At 42.8% G+C, this 15,859-nt stretch overlaps 1 protein-coding gene and 1 pseudogene across 4 annotated transcripts in view; both read right to left on the bottom strand.

The window, feature by feature from the left end:
- PHF21B (PHD finger protein 21B) overlaps positions 1 to 15,859 on the bottom strand; it is a 121,596-nt gene that overhangs the window by 11,336 nt on the left and 94,401 nt on the right. For all 4 annotated transcript variants that reach the window (XM_031940953.1, XM_003770782.3, XM_031940955.1 and 1 more), the window contains exons 3-6: positions 10,070 to 10,162; positions 3,740 to 4,084; positions 3,195 to 3,335; positions 399 to 450 (exon numbers count right to left, since the gene is read on the bottom strand). In XM_031940953.1, the coding sequence (XP_031796813.1) occupies positions 399 to 450; positions 3,195 to 3,335; positions 3,740 to 4,084; positions 10,070 to 10,162 (631 nt within the window). The remainder of the gene's footprint in view (positions 1 to 398; positions 451 to 3,194; positions 3,336 to 3,739; positions 4,085 to 10,069; positions 10,163 to 15,859) is intronic.
- Positions 14,084 to 15,407, bottom strand: LOC100922227 (annotated as a pseudogene).

Here is a 15,859-nt window from a genome sequence, read left to right as displayed (position 1 = left end):
CCTCCATGTCTATGCTCACACCATTCCCCATGCTTGATTTGTCCCTTCAAAGCCTGCCACCATGCAATGAGTATGCAATAGAGTACGTTTGAGGTTTCTGTATTGAGGTTTCATGCCCCTCTTAGAAAGAAATCTCCAAGAGAGCAGGGTTTGAGCTCCACTGAGCTTTCTCTTTCTCCCTAGCAGAGATTTCTACACAAGTAGGCATTTCATGTTTCCCAAACTGCATTGCACTGTAGGGTTTAGTTAATGAGTAAGAATCCTCCTCCTGGGTCCTTAATCAGGGGTGGGATGGCCTCAGTCTGTCCGTTCTACCAAGCCCCAACAGAGGTAGTTCCTCCCATCATGGCCTGGACCATTGAGGCAGGACAAGGAAGAGAAGCCCTTGGACATCTTACCTTCCAAGTGTTCTGCTGTGACCAAGCCTAGAGCTACCATGAAGGCGATTTTCTGAGGGGAAGAAACACAAAGAAGAATCAGTTTGATGGAATCCTGTGCTGGGGGTGTTTTTGTTTGCTTAAGTTGACACTAACCCCCAGCTTGTACATTCAGTCTGGGAATCCACAGGTGACAGGAGGGAAGGAAGCAGTGGGGGATGAGAGAGTGCAGCATATGATGTGAATAAAAACAGAATAGAAAAGAACCTAAATGGCAAAGAGCAGTTTCTATATTGTCCTGCAGCAACAGGGGCCACCAAGCAGGGAACTAATGTGGTCAGACGTGACCTTAAGGAACATCTCTGTGGCATCTGAGGGGAAGAAGGACCGGAATGGGGAGAGAATGGAGGCAGGCAGACCCACTGGGACAGTCTTGTAATCATACAGAAATTGGAAACAATTTCAGAATAACCAGAAGAGTGGGAAGGAGACTGTATGGAAGGAACCTATGGGTGGAGAAGGCTTTAATGGGGAGGCCCAAAAAATATAAAGTAGGAGACACACCAAGAAAAGGAAAGCCCCTTGAAGAGCATTGCAAACACCTTAAATGTCTGATAATCATGGTATTAGACAGTGTGGTCAGCCTGCCCAGCTTCAGGAATAGCCTGGGACTTCTGGATAATCTGCTGTATTAGTCTACACAACAACTCAGCCTCTTGCAATGTCAGGATCTTCTCTACACAATGAGGACAAGGATAATCATGCTAACTGGCTCACAGGGTCATTGGGAGGACAGTCTGAGCAAATTTGGGGGCTTCTGGAATGTCTTGAAGAGCAGCAACACCAAAAACTTGAGAGGTCTGCTAAAAGGCACGTGCTCTCTCCAAATGAGCATTTCCCTGCAGGACCCTGGAGCCATATTCCTAGCCTTGCCTTTGGAGGGCTGTTCCATTCATTTCTTCATTAACTGCTCCCAAATCCATAGAGCCAACCCATCACAATTCACCTCTCTGTCTTCTGTCTGTCCTACAAACTCTGTATGTATATGTGACTGACTTTGTCTTTTCTACAATCAATCTCTCCCTCCCTTCTCTCCATCTTCTCTTGTCTTCCATCCTCTCCTCTCCTCTCCTCCCGTCTTCTCTCCTCTCTGCACTCTTTTTCTTCTCTCCCCTCCCTTCCTTTCCCCCCCTCTCCTTCTCCCTCTTCCTATTTCTCTGTTCCTCTCTGTATCTGCCACTATCTGTCTCTCGGTTTCTTTTTCTTTGTTCTTCACTCTCTCTTTCTGTCTCCCTCTTGTCTCTATCTTTCTATGTCTCTGCTTCTCTCTCTTTTTTGCACATATATATACAACAGTACATATTTCCTCAGGAAAAAAATAAACTTTCATAAGGATTTTTACAAGGCTATTCCATGTTGTAATTGCAAGTTCTATTTAAGTCATTAAATGAATTTACACTAATTATGTCATTAGCTGTAATTACACTAATTGTATAAATGCACAATAATCAACCAGAATTTACTTTAAAGAAATAAAGGAAATTGGCTCAGGAACTTTCCCTACAGGTTCAGGTTGTAGGAGGGAAAAAAGACCTGAGGCAAGACTCGATCACAATAAAGGCAGTGATAACATGGTGCCCCCTTCCTCATCACCCCCATCTGCCCAATCCGTGATGACCAACAGGTCTGGGAGACATTGAGGAGAATCAGTTTTGATATAATAAAACTGATATATTAGAGCAAGATGGAAACGGGGTGTCAGGGCTGTGAGAGGGTTTAGAACAGGGGATGTCAGAGTTGGGAGGGAGCTTAGAACAGGGGATGTTAGAGCTGGGAGGAGCCCTCGAATGGAGAAAACTGGACTGGGAGAGGCCTTAGAACAGGGAAGGTCAAAGTTGGTTGTTCTGGATCCTGACTGGCAGGCTTTCCACTCTAGAAGATCTTGAAGGAGGAAAGCAGTCTAGCTAAATTCCAACATGGGCATCCCTAGATTGGCTGCGGGGCAACAAGCTGGGAGACACAGGGACCCTGGGGATCAGTCCCCAAGTCACAGAGATTCTGTGACATGAGGCCTCCAGGCCAGGAAAGCAGGCAAGGATGCTCTAAAAATTATTCCCTCATTTGCTTGAGGTTGCCAGTTTGCATGAGTTGGATGGACCTTACAGGGTAGCTAAACTTGTCAGCGTCTGCCTTCCACCCCCTCTCTCTTTTCCTGGTGACTCCAGGAGGGATGGCTGTCTAAGAAATCTTGATAGTCACAAACATGCAAAGAAGGATAAGGGGTAAAACATCCTGTCGTGATATCTCCAACCAATCACTTTGTAAGTCAAAGAACAGTCTAACCACAAAGCTTCTGATAAGAGGGGCAGGCCTAAAACAGGCTAAAACTGGCAGGGGTCAATGACAGAACAGGAGCTTGCTGCAAGCACCTGCTTAATGACCCTCACTCATATTAACCATTAACGGGTTAGTCGTCATCATTGAACATGGGGTGGATGACCAGGGCGGGGGAATACGTCTAGGAGAAACATGTAGGGGGCAGATGAGGAAGGTTGTAACCTGGAAGGCTTGGATCAAGCGGAACTCTGAAGGGAGAAGGACTAACTTGGAGCACAAAAACTCCCTTCCCCTTCTGTATGTGTGTAAACTCCTCTGGAGGTTTCACACCCGCCTCTGTAGGGGCCTATAAAAGTTTCAGTTGCTTCGCTAGCCCGAGTCTGTTCATCCCCTTTGGGGGCTCAGAATTTTACTTCCAAGAGGAGAAAGAGGAGGAGCCCTGCCGACCCAGCCCAGGCAGAAAACAGGAGCCCCACTGACCTCTGGACTCTCCTGGGCATCAGGAGCTGCTTCCTTTTTCCTTTTAGAGGTTTGAGCTTCCTGAGATGACTCTTGGGGAGGGTCTTGTGCCTCTGTCTTGCTCTCCGGCTGGGTCTGAACTTGAGGCTGAATAATGATGACCTGGACGGGAGACAAGAGCGCCATGCTGACGTCCGTCCTTGGCCCTCCCCATCTCTGGCCCAAGGCCGACCCCTCACCCCAAGCTCTGGCCTTGGAGTCTCTATACTGCCGCAACGGAGGGAATACAGGCCTCTCCTGAATCGGCCCCATCCCTGACCTCTGACCCAGCACCCAGGGGTATGAAAGTCCCTTCAGCTGCCTTCATCTGGCAGACTGTTTCTAGACCATGGGGCAGATCTTGTTCGGGTTTGAGTACTACCAATTCGGGGCTGACTCGGGGCACCCCGACCCCTCTGCACTTCGGCCCCATGGCCCCCAAGCCTCCCCCCGTGGTCCCCCCAAGCCTCCCCCCCGCAGCTCCCCAAGCGGGCGGGCAGGGGTCCCCCAGGCCCGGGCTCACTCACTTTGTTGTCGGCACTGATGAGGAGAGGCTGGACCTTGATGCTGTCGCTGACCATGGAGACGGCGGCAGCGGTGGCAGTGGTAGAGCTGGGCTTGATGGGGGAGGCAGCATTGCTGGGGGACGTGGAGATGATGGCGTAGGCAACGCCGGCCCCACTCAGAGGGGAGGGGAGGCTGCCAGGCTCCACCACAGGTTGGCTGACAGTGTTGTTGGCAGTGGGGAGGGCCGGGCTGGGGTTTTTGATGCTGACAACAGAAGCCTTCTGGAAGGCTGGCGTCTGCCTGGAGGGGCGCTCTCGGCACGGGGAGATGGGAAGGCTGTCGGGAATCAGGGTCTTTGGCCTGACCTGGGGGAAAGAGCAGTCTGCACTTGTAAGCCCCCACCACGGGACCAACGGAACCAGTAAGTTTGCAAAGCACTTTCTCCTACCCCCAACCCTTGTCGAGCTCTCACCTGAGCTCCTACCTGAGCCCTATGAGGATGGGATCATCATCACTGCAACCCCCTTTTAACAGATTAGGAAATCTCAGAAGTCAAGGGACATGACTGACCACACAGCTAACAGATGCCAAAAGTCAAATTTGAACCCAGGACTCCTGCCCCTCAGTCCCTCACATTCTCCCCTGGGCCCAATGTCTCCCACAGTGATAATGACCTTCGTAAACCCCCCTTCAGGGGGAGTCAGTATATAGAAACAGCTTTGCACTCCATGAATCTGACTTAATAGTATTAATAATAAAACTTTGGTTGTAGTAGCCACCAACAGTGACTCGCAAAATGCAAGACATGCTATGGAGGTTAGGGATGAGAAGGAACATTTGACCAGAAGGAGGAGGTGGGAACAGGGAGCAAGAAAGCTGGAGACCCCACAGTTTGGGCAAGGCCATACTCAAAGACACAGGTGGGTCTGGGGAAGGGTCATACTCCCAGATGCAGCCAATCTCTACAGAGCAAAAAAAAAGAGCTCAGAGTTTGGAGGCACGAGCCTCGGAGGGAGGAAACAAGCGTTTCTGCAGCCCCTACTAAGTGCCAGGTACTGGGCTGATTGCTTTTTACCAATGAGATCTCATCTGAGCTTTAGAACTCATCTTGTCAAATACCCTCTTTGTACAGAGGAGGCGAGAAAGGACCACCAGGGGAAGAGACTTTCCCAAGATCAGGAGCAAGGCTGTGCCGAGGGTGCATCTAGTGACTGTGAAGTGAGTCCTGAAAAGGAGAGGGACCTGCCTAGGGACCTTGGGCCATGGAAACCTTAAAGAGGCAGAGATTTCAGAGAACAGTAGGTCCTGACCTGGAGAAAACGGACTCAGGGGAGGAAAACCTTTGCCCTTTGCACAGAGTGACTGGGCAGCTGAACAGAATAAGGATGGAGCCTCCTGGATCCTCTGCCTGGGCTGGACGCTATCTGGGAGCTGCTACGAGCCAAGCTCTTCGGGAGCCTCTCCAGCATCAGCAATATTTCTGTACCCAGTCTTAAGAGCAGTGGGGACCTCGGCAAGCCCAGGGTGGTCTCACAAAGAACTGGGGAGGGGAGTCAGGACCTCATCTCCACGGACAGCGACCACCAAGCAGCCAAAGGTTGAGTGCTGCCTGCCCTCTTATGGCCAAGGCTAGGAACTGGGAGCGGGTTCCCCTTTGGAGCCCGAAGCTTTGTCCAAAGAAGAGGGGCAGGCTGGAACAGATGGAAAATGAATAAGCATTTATTAAGTGCCTAGGATGTGCCAGACACTGAGCAAGCTGCTTTTTGCAAATATTAGCTCATTTGAGTCTTACGACAAGCCTATTGGGTGCTATTATTGTCCCTATTTCCCACTTGAGGAAACTGAGGCAGGCAGAGGGTAAATGACTTGCCCAGGATCTCAGGCTAATAAAAGTCTGAGGCCAGATTTGAACACAGGCTTTTCTGACCATCACTCCATCCCCAAGTTTGCTCCTCAAGGGAGCAGGGCAGAAGATAGGGAGTCAGATTCAAGTCCGGACTCTGGCACTAATCTAAGAGGGGCTGACCTAAGGCAAAGTTCCTTCTCCCTCTCAGGACCTCAGTTACCTCATTTAGAAAATGAGGGGGATGGATTAGGGGACAATGAAGGAGAGCTGGAATTTCCATAGACCTTGAAAACATGATCCACCTGGGAGCTGTATGAGATGGAGAAACTTGGGCACAGAGAGGCTGAGCGAGTTGCTCAGGCTCAACCAGCTTCTAAATTTCTGAGACAGAATTTGAACTCGGGTCCTCTTGATTCTAGTTCAAGATTCTATCCACTATGCCACCTCTTAAATGAGCTCTAAGGCTCAGCTCTTCATGTCATAGTTTAAATTTCCTTCCATTTCTGATAGTCTGTTCCAATCATTTCACAAGCTTCTATTAAGCACTTATGTCAGTCAATCAACATTTATTAAGCACCAGGCACCCTCCTGAGCACAGGGGACACAGCAGAAAGAATTTAACAATCTCTCTCCTAGTTCCATGATTCTGTGGTTCACAATGTAAAAGTCTTCAAGTCATGGCTTCCCCACACGTTGTGATGATCCCCAAAGACCTGCCTGGATCAGTCTGGAAACTCTCCCAACAGAGGAACAGTAACCACACATCTTTTTTCTCTACCACAATAATTCACAAACTGTCCTAAGGTGTGGAGAGGTTGCAGTTGATGTCTATTCCCATGAATCCAATGGCTGTGTTTTAGAGTTGTCCTAAGATAGTTCTGAGAAACCGAGACTCTGCTTTAGGACTCTGTGGTCCCCCAAGACAACAAGGCTCTGCTTTAGGATTTTGTGGTCCCCCAAGACACTGAATCTCTGCTTTAGGCTTTTGTGGTCCCTCAAGACAATGAGCCTCTGCTTTAGGAATTTGTGGTTCCCCAAAACACCGAGTCTTTAGGATTCTGTAGTCCCCCAAAACAACGAGTCTCTGCTTCTTTAGGACTCTGTGGTTCCTTGCCTAAGAAGCAGGATCTCTACTTTAGGATTCCCTGGTCCCCTAAGACACCAAAAGTCTATGTTTTAAGACTTTGTGGTACTCAGAGGCTACTTGTAAGGCCATGATGGGGCTAGTTGATGATTCTAAGCCTGAATGAGCTGCAGACTTTGAGCACATGCGATTCCAAGAGGCTTTGCTGCCATGAGTCTGAGGCAGAGATTCTTTGCTTTTAAGATTCTAAGCTTGGCAGGGCTGTTGGGAATGGGCTCCTGGGGATGCCGGCTGATGGGGACAGGGAGGTTTCAAGATCTAATTACTGTTTGCACTGAATAGCAATCTCATAATTAATATTTGTTGGTTTTTCTATTTAGCGGTGATTCCATGGCATACCAAGTGACTTGGTGATCATTTGTAACTCAGCAAGAACCATAGCAGGGAGTGGGATGATTTTTGGAGGTTTTTCTTGGGAAAATCTTCCCAGTTTGTATGAAGTGACCAGGTGAACATATGTCTCATGGCCTCCAGTTGACAGGAAACCTCTCTTTCCCCATTTTTCAGTCCCTTTCTTCCAGGCAGTCTCCCCAATTACCTACCCACCTTGGTACAGAGGGGACATGTGTTCCCTTTTACCTATAGGATCAAATATTAATTAACCAATAAGCATCAAGAATTTAGGCATCAAGCGGGGTTTTTGAGGGCTAGGAAAACAGGAAAGTGGGGAAAAACAGTCCCTATACCCATTCTAATAGGAGAGGCAAACTTGTTGTTGGCATTTCAAGGCCTTCACATCTTGGCCCCTTCCTACTGTGCCAACTTTCTTACACTTGATTTCCCCCCCCACACACACACACACACACAAAATCAATAATACAGCAACACTATCTCCTGGCTGTTCTTCATACATGAGTACCCATCTTGATACCTCTACTGAGAATTCTCTCCCTCCTTACCTCACCTCTCCAAATCATTCATGCCCTTTAGGACTCACCTAAATACCCCTCTTCTCCAGGAGGGCTGGGCTGAGCTTTAAAACTGGCCTCTTCCCTCCCTCCTTTCATGTTATCTTTAGTCCTTTTCTGTAAACTCTATGTCTTTCTACGTGTGCGTTTTGTTTTCCTCTTGCTATTAGAATATAAGCCCCTTGAGGCAGGGATGAGGGAAGCTTTTTTGGGCTCCGTATCCCCAGGGCTTGGCATGCAGTCAGCAGTTAATTAAATGCTTGTGACTGATTGCAGCCTAAGTATGTTGCCCATAGGGACTTCTTTTTCCAATGGGGCTGCTGTATCTTATGAAGTTGAGAGGCAGATTCAGGAAGACTCAGAATCATAGGGCTGAGTTTGAGTTGATTGGGTGACTTCAGGGAAGTCACTGAGTTTTCCATTTTTAAAATGCAATCACAGGATTCTGGGATCTTGAAGTGAGAGTTGGAAGTGATCCCAGGGCTCCGTCAGTCTATCGCCTCCCTTTCCAGATGAGCAACTGACCCCAAGTCACACAGCTAGCCAGGATTTGAACTTGGGTCCCCTACCATTGATAGGGGGCTCTCTCCACCATGCTACAGGATAATCAAGCTTACACTATGTTGCTAACTTCTTCTGGTTGTTGTAGAGAAAACTCTTTGTAAACCTGCTATATCATCATCAGTGGACAGCTGGGTATTGATTGCAATGGATAGTGCACTGAACCTGGAGTTAAGAAGACTCCAGTCTCAGACACTTACTAGCAATGTGATTATGGACAAGTCAATTAGCTCCTATTTACCTCAGTTCTTCACCTGCAAAATGGGAACACACTGCAGAAGGAAAAGGCAAACCATTCCAATATCCTTGCTAAGAAAACCTGTCCATGGCTCACATAGAATCCTTGTAAAGCTAGAATCACAGTATTCAAAATGAGAGACCTGGGAAGCCCTTGGAGTGTAGCTCTCCCACTGTGTCACCCAGAGCTCTTTGCATGACAGTAGGCTTCCTCTCCAGGACAAGGGAGAAGTAAGGGTAGGGATCTAGTCAATGGGGGAGGTAACTAGGACCTAAATCCAGCGGTTCCCCAGAGCCACCTCTGGCTCCTCAGCAGTCTCACACTCACAAGCCCATACACACATAAGAGCATGAGGACATATATGAATACATCCACATAGCCTTCAAGACTATAGTTGTGTTTGGAGTCACCAATCATCATGGGCAAAGAAACAGATACATAGATTGTGGGCACAGAGTTCTGCCATGAGAACTCTAGACGTCCCTTCCAGGGACACAAGCCATCCCCAGGGCAGAGATGAAGAAAGGAGATGCTCATGCCTGAAGGGATGGGGCAGTGGGATGAGGCTGGTTCTGAGTATTGGAAAAAGTTAAATGTACTCAAAACAATTTACAGCCTTATCAAAGTTGCAGGATATAAAATAAACCCACACAAATCATCAGCATTTCTATATATTACTGAAAAATCCCATCAGCAAGAGACCAAAAGAGAAGTTCCATTAAAAAAATTGAAATACTTGGGGCCTACCTGCCAAGACAAACCTAAGAACTATACGAACATAATTACAAAACACTCCACACACAAATAAAATCAGATATAAACAACTGGAAAAATATCAATTGCTTATGGATAGGCCAAGCTAATATAATAAAAATGACAATTCTGCCTATTAGTCTATTTGATCAGTGCCATACCAAACTGCCAAAAAATTATTTTATAGAACTAGAAAAAATTAAATAGTGACACCATGAAGAGTACTAGATTTGGAATCAGAGGCCCTGGATTTGAATCCAGCTCTGACAGTGTGCTTTTCCTCTCTGAATTTCAACTTCCTTCTTTGTCCCTCTGCAAGAGGGGTGGCCAAGGTCACCTTGAAGATACCTTTTAGCTTCAAAGGGACAACTCATTTATTCTGTTTTCTCTCCTTCCCTCCAGTCTAGGGGTAGCTTGGCAAAATGAAAACAGAAGATCCCACAGGGTATATCCAGGTTTTGTGACTAGGTCCACTCCACATTCAGTGTCCTCCTTTGAAGAAGGAAAGGGTTGGGATGGGTGACCCTAAAGCTCTGCCCACTGGCCACACTTCCACCTCAAAGCCATTGCTGGGCTTTCTCAGCTCATGTGCTGCATTATGGAGGGTCCAGCTCCTTTCTTATCCCCTTTGATATAGCCAAGTTGAGGTATAACATCTATTCCCCATGACTCCAGGGAACAGGCGATCTGGTCCCAGGAGTTTGGGCAGAAACAGAGAGACTCCCAGAGGCTACAGGGTGAAGGGGTCTCATCACCAAGATGGCCATGGGGGAAAAAGGGACACACACAGAGAGAGAGAGAGAGGAAGAGAGAGAGAGAGAGAGAGAGAGAGAGAGAGAGAGAGAGAGAGAGAGAGAGAGAGAGAGAGAGAGAGAGAGAGAGAATGTCTTGTCCTTTTACCTGAGGTAGCGCTGCTGGTCCTTGCCCCACCAACCTGTGCAAGGAGCTGACCTGAGGAACTTTAATGGGCACTGCTGCAATGGTGCCCAAGGCCTGTGGCAGAAACAGAGAGAGGGGATTTTAGAAAAAGTGAATATGATAAAACTAAATTGCTGACTGAGAATCAAAAGGATTATACATGATTCTCGGCTTTGCATTATACATCCTTACAAGAACAAGTATGTGTTAGGACAAAAAAAAGAAAAGATACGATTTCACAATATAAGGTTATAATCAGCAAGAAGAATTTGAAGAAAGGATTCATACTAACATGAAAATTAAATAAAATAATGCTAAAAAATGAGTGGGCCAAAGGACAAATCATGGAAATAATAAATAACAATGAGAGAGCATAGCAAAACTTTTGGGATGCTGCCAAAGCAGTCCTCAAGGGGAATTTTATTTCTTGAAATACTTTCATCAACAAAAGAGAGTAAGAAAGCATCAGCAAATTAAGCATGTAGCTTAAAAACAAACACTAGAAAAGCAACACATTAAAAATCCTTAAATAATCATAAAACTATAACTTCTAAAAACCAAACACATAAACAAAAACAAAAAAGACATTACATTGATAAACAAAACAAAACAGAGCAGCCAATTTTGTAAAAATACTAAGCAAGCAAAATATCAACTGATTTAGTTGTGCAAAAAAGAAGAAACCAAATTACGAAAAGGAAAATTCATAATAGATGAAGAGAAAATAAAGGAAATTTTTAGGAATTAATTTGCTCTAATCTTTGCCAATGACAACAAAAACTTAAATGAAACTAATGAATATTTATAAAAATGCAGAATAACCAGATTAAGAGAATAAGACAGCAATATTTAAATGACAGTCTCAGATACAAAAATTGAAAAAAAAATCTAAATGAACTCAAGGAGGAATTTCCCAGTATAAATGGACTTGTAAGTGAATTTTATTAAACATTCAAAGAGAAATTCAACATCACATAAATGGCTACAATGAAATAGAAAATAAGTAACAAATTTCTATAAGACAAATGTGATTCTGATTCCTCTAAACCAAGAAGACATAAAATAGTAAAAGAAAAGTACAGACCAATATCATTAATGAATATTGATTTTAACATGTTGAATAAATATTAGTAATGAGTTGAAAACAATATTCTCAGAATTTTCCTTTTGGAAAGGACCTCAGGAGCCATCTAGCGTAATTTCAAAGATGATTCACTATGACCCAGTTGGATTTATATCAGAAACATAGGGGTGGCTCAGCATTAGAGAAATTAAACATAAACCATATTCTGAACAAATGAAATAAAAAAAATGTTAATTGGGCATTTAGTGTTTGCCAACCTTTGTCCTCATGGAGCTTACATTCAAATAGGGGAGATAACACATATATGGAAAGCATGGACAGGGAGGTATGATTTACTCTGAAAAGTTACAAGAATTGTAAGCAATTTTTTAAAATCACAAAATTTTGAGAATGAAAGTAGAAAAAGATTTTGACAAAGTACAGACTTCATTTTTGTAAAAAGAACTAAAAGCACAGAAATAAAATGGACCTTTAAGTAATAAGTAGTATCTATCTAAATCTAAGAGCTAGCATTATTTGTAATTGAGAAGGATTAGAAGTCTTTCCAATAAAATTGGGAATAAAGCAAAAATCTCAAATGTTATTATAATTTACTACTGTTCTACAAATTCTAGTTTTAGGGGAGTAAGACAAAAATGAGAAAATAAATATGAGTGAAGAGGAGGAAAACTCTACAGGAGATATATTTATTTACAGAATCCTAAAAAACTAACAGCAACACAAAACATCATAGAAATTTAAAAATAGCAGAATTATCAGATTCTCTATAGATTACTAACAAAACCCAATAAGAAGAGAAAAGTAAATGCCATTCTCAGTAGCTAAAAATATATATATTTCTTAAATCTTGGAAGCCATCCAAAATTTATATGAATGTAACTAAAAACACTCTTTATAGAAATCAAGACTTGAATAATTGGAAAAAATTGGTTTTGGTTGGGTAGGCCAAAGAAATATGATAAAGACAAAGATACTATCCCAATAAATTAGTTCACAGATTTAGTGCCGCAACAGTCTACCAAGGGGTTATTTTGTAGAACTATACAAAATAATAAGTTTAATCTAGAGAAACAAAAGGTCAACAATCCAGCATTGTTAGATAAGAAAAGCTAGTATAAAGTAGAAAAAAATATTTTAGTAATGGCTAAAATAATAAAAAAAATTTTTAATTAAAACCAGAAATAGGTTAAAATGGAATACATTAGGTCAGTGAAACCCAGAAATAATAGAACTTCAAGGAAAAAATAAAAAATTCAAAGACAATCACTTATTGGAATAAAAAGTTCTTATTTAACAAAACTTAAGATTTGGAAATCAGCCTAATTAGGAATTAGGTTCACACCAGGATCTTATATTTACTCCCTACTAAACTCCAAGTAGATAGACAATTTAAATGCAAAAAGTAATGACATCAAAAAAATTAAAAGAATTAGGTACCTTATATAATAATGGTTAACAGAGAATTCCTTCTTTTAAAAAATTGTATTAAAGCTTTTTATTTTCAAAATTTATGGACAGATAATTTTTCAACACTGACCCTTGCAGAGCCTTTTCTTCCAAATTTTCCCCTCCTTCCTCTCATCCCCTCCCCTAGATGGCAAGCAATCCAATAAATGTTACACATGTTAAAATATATGTTAAATCCAATATATGTAAACATATTTATACAATTATCTTGCTGCATAAGAAAAATCTGATCAAAAAGAAAAGAAATTGAGTAAGAAAACAAAGCATAACAAACCAAAAAAATCAGAATATTATGTTGCAATCTACACTCAGTTTCCACATTCCTCTCTCTGTGTAGATGGCTCTTTTCATCACAAGATCATTGGGACTGGCCTCAATCACCTCATTGTTGGAAAGAGTCACATCCAACAGAATTGATCATTGTGTAATACTGCTGTTGCTGTGTACCATGATCGCCTGTTTTTGCTTATTTCATTTAGCATCAGTTCATATAAGACTCTCCAGGCCTCTCTGAAATCATCCTGCTGAGAATTCTTAACTAAAATACACTAGTAATCATAGAATTGACCACTTCAAATACATAAAACTGAAACACATGATGAAAATTCAACAGTGTTAGAAGCCATTCATTGGGACAGTTGGGAGTGGGGAAATAATCTTAGCAGCAAATATATCTCAGAACAATCTGATATACAAAATATACAAGAAATTGATACAAATGTAAAGGAACAAGATCTATTTCTCAATAGAGAAATGGTCAAAGGATGTGAACAGACAGTATCAAAAGGAGAGAGGCAAATGCCAACAATGATACAGAAGAATATTCTAAATCACTAATTATAAATATGAGGCATAAAATCTCAATCCTGTGGTTTCAGTTCACAGCTATCACATTTACAAAGATGAATGATAAAAATGGGAAATGTTGAGATTTGCTAGGTAGAACTGTGAACTGGCAAACTGATCCAGTCATTCTTTAAAATAATTGGAAATTATTCCTAAAAATCACCAAATTATAAACCTTTTGATCCGAAGATATCAGTATTAGGAACATACATATTAGAGGCAAAAGACAAAGGAAAGTCCCATGTATGTAAAACTATCTATGGCAGCACTTTTATAGTGAACAAAAACCAAAATAGATACCCATTATTTGATACCCATTAGATACCCATAGATACCCATTATTATTTCAGCAAGAAAGAATAAATGGTGCAGAATGAGCGGGTATAGATAGGTTGGAATTCTGTCCTGTTCTCCCAGACCTACCTCTTTTGAATATCCTTATTTCTTTGGAACACAATATCTTTCCAGTCTCCCAGATCCTCAAGGTCCTGTACACTCTTCACTTTTCACTCAGCTGAAATTGCTCCCCTCAAAGTCATCAATGTTCTTTCAGTAGACAAATCTAATGGTCTTTTTTTTTTTTTTAAAGAGCAAACCATTTATTTAACAAAAATATTACAAGAGCAGCAACAAAGAAAAATAATAAAGGGTTATATGAAAGAGACATGGGAGAAAACCAGGACAGAGGTCTTGATTCTTAGGAGACCAGTATACCAGCTGAGCTGGCCTTGGCCCAAGACCCCTCTCCATTGTCCTTGGCTGCTGGCTTCTCACCCTCACCCATTGGGTGAATATTATGGTTTTCCCTGAAGTCATTCAACACCCTTCCCCTTGCTTGAAGCTGCTGGGGTACTGTCTTAATGATCCCTCCAAAGAAGGCAGCACTTCTTTGACAGTTCCACCAGAAACCCCTCCTCCCACTAACCATTTGACAGCACTTCTGGGTTGGGTCTGGTCCCATTCTTTCAGTGTATCTATCACTAGGCTGTGCTGATTCAACCCCATTTCTAGCTCAGATGCTTTGGATGCCAGCCCCTCTGTTCCTGCTGAAGGCAGTTGAAGTCAGCAACCATCTGCTTGGCTGATATTGCCCCCTTGCCTGAGCTGCCAGCGCTGCCACTACTCTTGTTGCCCCAGTTGCTGATCTCTGCCATCTTTATCCACTTGCTAGATGTAGTCTAATAGTCTATCCCCCCTCAATATTCATCTTTTTTGGCTCTTTATAGTATCTGACACTACTGCTCACCCTCTCCTCCTGGGTTCCTTTCTGGGTTCACTGCCCTCTCCTGCCTTACTTCCCCCATTCCTATTCCACACCTTCTTGACCTTTGCCTGTTTCTCAGGGGTATCACATCCCCCAACTCTGGGCATTCCCCAAGGTTATTTTGTCCTCTCTCCCTTAGAAACTACATCAGTCCCCTCAGTTTAATGTAAATAACACCCTCTTCTATATATCCATCCCCAACTTCTCTCTTAAATCTCAATGTCCCAGAAGTATATAAAATACAGAATGTCCCAAACCTTTCCCCAAATTCACCCCTATTCTGATATTCCTGATGTCCGTTGAGTGGACCTAATACAATAGGCACTTGGCTTCTCTACCCTGACATTATCTATTTGGTTTCTCACTTGCCTCTCACCCAATATATCCAATCCATTACCAAATCTTGACTTTTCTACTTCCACAATATCTTCCCCTGACTCAGCTGCCTTGATGAATCTCATATCTCATCACCTCACACCTGGACTATGCCCAGAGCTTCCTAGAAGATCTCCCTGCCCCTGTTCTCCCCTATCCCATCTATTGTGCTCATCAGCAGCCAGAGTGAATTTCCTAAATATCACTCTCCCACTCAGTGGTTTCTTATTCTCAGATAAAACCTTATTTCATGTCACATTTTAAAATTCTTACTTTGCATTATTTTTACAATTACTATATATATATATATATATATATATATATATATATATAAATATATGTTGATTCACACATTATAGAGTTTATAAATGGCTGACATGTATATATTGGGGTAGACGTACATTTTTTTTCACACTAGGGATACAATCAAAAAAGGTGTTAGACCTTTATCCTGGACAATATCCAACATGATGGAAAGGAAAACAATCTAATTCTCCAGAACTCTGGTGGCAACTAATAAGGGCTCGAGTATGCTCTGCTCAGACATCCCTTGGCAGAGTTGATCCTCAAGAGCTGTGGAATGGAACATTTGTTTTCAGATATGTCCTATGTATTGGTTTATAATCCTTGAGTATAATTACTTATGATGTACGAATAATTAAATAAGAAAGCATCAATTAAACATTTAGCATGTTCCAGGCACAAACTCTGGACACTTCTTTCAAGGGGTTTATAT

The sequence above is a fragment of the Sarcophilus harrisii genome, chromosome 5, assembly GCF_902635505.1.
Source record: "Sarcophilus harrisii chromosome 5, mSarHar1.11, whole genome shotgun sequence".
In the NCBI taxonomy this organism is placed as follows: domain Eukaryota; kingdom Metazoa; phylum Chordata; class Mammalia; order Dasyuromorphia; family Dasyuridae; genus Sarcophilus; species Sarcophilus harrisii.
Note: the sequence above shows the minus strand (reverse complement) of the source record. Positions and strands in the feature narration are given on the sequence as shown.